The 4,048-nt window shown below is 36.8% G+C and overlaps 1 protein-coding gene across 1 annotated transcript in view; it reads left to right on the top strand.

The window, feature by feature from the left end:
* The window catches only part of LOC138190784 (uncharacterized protein DDB_G0292186-like), a 16,827-nt gene extending 13,957 nt beyond the window's left edge, over positions 1 to 2,870 (top strand). The window contains exon 3 of the mRNA XM_069135090.1: positions 2,630 to 2,870. Within this exon, the coding sequence (XP_068991191.1) occupies positions 2,630 to 2,870 (241 nt within the window). The remainder of the gene's footprint in view (positions 1 to 2,629) is intronic.
* The last annotated feature ends 1,178 nt before the right edge of the window (positions 2,871 to 4,048 follow it).

Raw genomic sequence — 4,048 nt, forward strand, 5'->3', positions numbered from 1 at the left:
TTCCTCATCATCACTTCCCGTTACCACTACGTCGTCTGCTACCACCGCGACTCCGTTTATATTTTTCAAAACTTCCTCCATTTGCTTTTGAAAATACCCAGGTCCCGATGATATACCGTACATCATATACAAGCATTTAAACAAGCCCTTATGAGTATTGATGGTTATCAGTTTTGCGAATTTTCCTCAACGGGAACTTGTAAAAAGGCTTCTTTTAGATCAATTTTCGAATACCGCTTCTTATTTTTATTATTAATATTTTTTGTTATTAATCGAGCCATAGCATGATCGAAGTTCGGTGGTGCATAGCGAATTGTTTTTAATGAAGGGTTGATAGTTACATTGAAAGCTCCACAAAGTCGAACATCTCCATTCGGTTTTAGTATCGGCACGATCGGGGTAGCCCATTCGCTCATTTCTACTGGTTCCAATATTTTCTCTTCTACCAATCTATCTAATTCTTTCTCTATTTTATCCTTTCAAGCGAAAGGTACAGATCGCGCTAACTCATATATCGGTTTAGCATCCTCCTTTAATTCTAACCTGATTTGGCCCTGTTGAACGATCCTTTAGAATTTTCAAAAAATTTTGCATGTTTTTCTAAGATTTTATTTAGCCTGTCATTACCATCAATTTTATTTTTAACTATATGCAGATCTAGGTCTTTAAATAATGGCCATAATCCTAGTGCTTTGAGCCACGCTCTGCCTATTATCGGTGGCCCGGACGATTCAGTTACATATAAATCAGCTTTAATTATCTTATTGTTCAGACTCACAGTTACACCTTTGAACATTCCTGCAGGCTTATTGACGGTATTATCATGGTTCCTAAATTCTATATCTGGCTCATACATTGTTTCTTTCGGAAAACATTTCTTTATAATTTCTTTTGGAATTATAGCTGGTTCCGCGCCCGAATCTATTTCCATTTTAATTTTAGATTTATTTATTTCGACCGTTACATATTGAGGCTCGACTCTAGTTTTTCCGGGTACATACAGACTATACAGACTTCTTTTATTATCAATATACATGTGGCTCAACTCTCGCGACATTTCACCATCGGAGCTACTACTACTACCACCTTCACTTACGTAACCTACTCGCGGCTTTTGTTCTGCATCTTTTTTTCCGGCTCTATGTGTACAAACTCTAGCAGTGTGACCTTTATCACCGCACGTATGGCATACTACATTTTCCCTATACATACAATCCTTCACGAAGTGTCTTGAATCCCCGCAACGGTAACAAGCAGAGCCTCCCGGTATTTGTTGTGCTCGCGCCGTTCCTCGAGCCCGGCCGAATGTTCTTCCCCTTCTAGTCCATGTACGTTGTCCCTGTCTATGATCTCCTTCATGTTGATTTCGCCAAAACTTTCCACGACTTAGCATGTGTACCTCTTGAATTTCCGTATTTGTTTCTTGCAATTTTTCTGCGCCTTTACTAGCTGCCTCTGATGCCATAGCTTTTTTTAATGCTGTTTCCAGATCGGGTTTCTCTGGTTTTAATAATTCCGCCGTTATTGCTTTACTTCTTAAGCCACAAATCATTTGATCGAGTACTTGCTCGTCTTCGTTCGTAAATTTACATTTGTCTGTCATAACCTTCAGCGCTGTGACGTATTCTTTTATACCCTCGCCGTCTGGTTGCTTCCTGAGTCTGAATTCATATCTATATACGAGGTATGATGCTGGCGGTTTCAAATAATCTTTGACCTTTGTTATAATTTCTTCATAGGTTTTGTCCTTAGGCTTAACGGGCTTACATATTTTTGCGATCTCTTCGTACGTCTCTGCATTCACTTTACTCAACAAAATTGCTCTTTTTTCTTCAGCATTTGTTATTTTGTTTGCAATGAAATACTGCTCTAGTCAATCACAAAACATTTCCCAATCATTTTTCGTAATATCAAAATCCAAATTTGCACTACGTTCCATTATACTTTTGTTTAACTGTTCATTTATACTATCTGGATCAACTATTTCGAACGTTTTCTTATCCACTATATCTGCTATCCGTATTAATTTTTGCTGGCCACACTCAATCTTTTCTTTCACAAATTCTCGAAATTTTCTTCGTAACTCATCAATGTTATCGTCTTCACCATCAATATTATTTAGTTCACACAACTTTTGCAATTGGACTTTTGTTAAATTTTGGATCCATGCAGTCCCTTTTATTTCAATCAGCATTCCAACACTTTAATTTGGTTTTATTTCGTCATACGCCGACGAAGTTTCTAGAACAATGCTTTTATCCTCGTCGCCAGTTATTGTGTATGCGAGGAAGGGGTAAATGAAGGAGACTACACTCTGTTACGGGTCAGACCCAACTGGTTTTATTGCCTGCCTTCTCACATTCTATACTATCGTTATAGATACACACATTCGTACACATTCGTACATCTCATATCTTACAAACGATGATAACAACAAAAACAACAACAAAACCAGCAAAAAAAACAACAAAAACCACAACAACAACAACAACAACAACAACAACAACAACAACAACAACAACAACAACAAAAACAAAAACAACAACAACAACAACAACAACAACAACAAAAACAAGAACAACAACAACAACAACAACAACAACAACAACAACAACAACAACAACGAAAGCAACAACAACAACAACAACAACAATAAAAACCACAACAAGCACTTACAACAACAACGACAACAACAACAACAACAACAACAAAAACAACAACAACATCGACAACAAAACGACAACAAAAAAAAAAACAACAACGACGACGACGACGACGACGACAACAACAACAACAGCGAAATCAACCAAAACAACAATGGAAATAACAACCGTATAAACAAGGTCAAGATATTTCCGAGATATTCCTGATATAAGATTGAAAATTATTTAATTACGAGGAGTTTATACCTATATTAGCAAAGTTATGCCAGGAGGTGGAGGATCCACCTCTTGACCCCGAATCGTAGCTTTTCTTGCCGTATCTATCACCGTTCTCGAGTTATTTGCGATTTTAAATCGGAAATTATATAATGATTAGGAGAAGTCATTCGGAGTACCAAAAATGCATCCTGACACTAAATTATCGCTCATTTTGCGGTAACTAGAACCGTTTTTGGAACATTTGCGATCCGAGATTGGATATAAGTGAATCAATAGGAGTTATTAATTATATCACTGAAAATATATCCCCCACAGCCTGACCCCGAATTATTGCTATTTCTGCCGTGTCTATCACCGTTTTTGATATATTCGCTATTGTAAATCGAAAATGATTAGGTTGATGTGAGTTATTATTCATAATATAAGGATCATCTGTTTTCCAGCTCCTAACCCCAAATTATTGCTATTTTTGCCGTATCTATTACCGCTTCCGAGATATTCGCGATTTTGAATCGTGAATGATTGGATTAATATGATTCATCAATTATAATATTGGAGGCAAATCTCCCCCACCTCCTGACCCTAAATTATTGCTATTTTTGCGGTATCTATCACCGTTTTCGAGATATTCCCCGTTCAAAATTGGGAATAATCGGTGGATAGAAGACATTAGTTAGGTTACTCATGATTCGACCCCCACCTTCTGACCCTGAATTATTGTTTTTTTTTCGCCGTATCTATCACCGTTTTCAAGATATTCGCGATTTCAAATCGGAAATAATTGAATCTATTGGACTTATCAATTATATTACTAAAAATATATCCCCTACCTCCGGTGCCCGGATTGTTGTTATTTTTGCTGTATCCATCACCGCCCTTGAGATATTCGCGATTTTAGATAGGTAATGATCAAATTGATAAAAGTTAAAAATTATATCACTGAAAATTGATTTCTCACCTACCGACACCCAATTATAACTATTTTTGCCGTATCTATCACCGTTCACGAGTTATTTCGGATTCCAAATCTGAAATAATCAAATGAGTAGGAGTCATGCATAATGTGACTGAAAATATTTCCCCCACCTCCTGACTTAGAATTATTGCTATTTTTGCCATATCCATCACTGTCCTTGAAATATTCCCGATTAAAAAACAAAAGTCAT

This window comes from Neodiprion pinetum, chromosome 4, assembly GCF_021155775.2.
Source record: "Neodiprion pinetum isolate iyNeoPine1 chromosome 4, iyNeoPine1.2, whole genome shotgun sequence".
In the NCBI taxonomy this organism is placed as follows: Eukaryota; Metazoa; Arthropoda; class Insecta; order Hymenoptera; family Diprionidae; genus Neodiprion; species Neodiprion pinetum.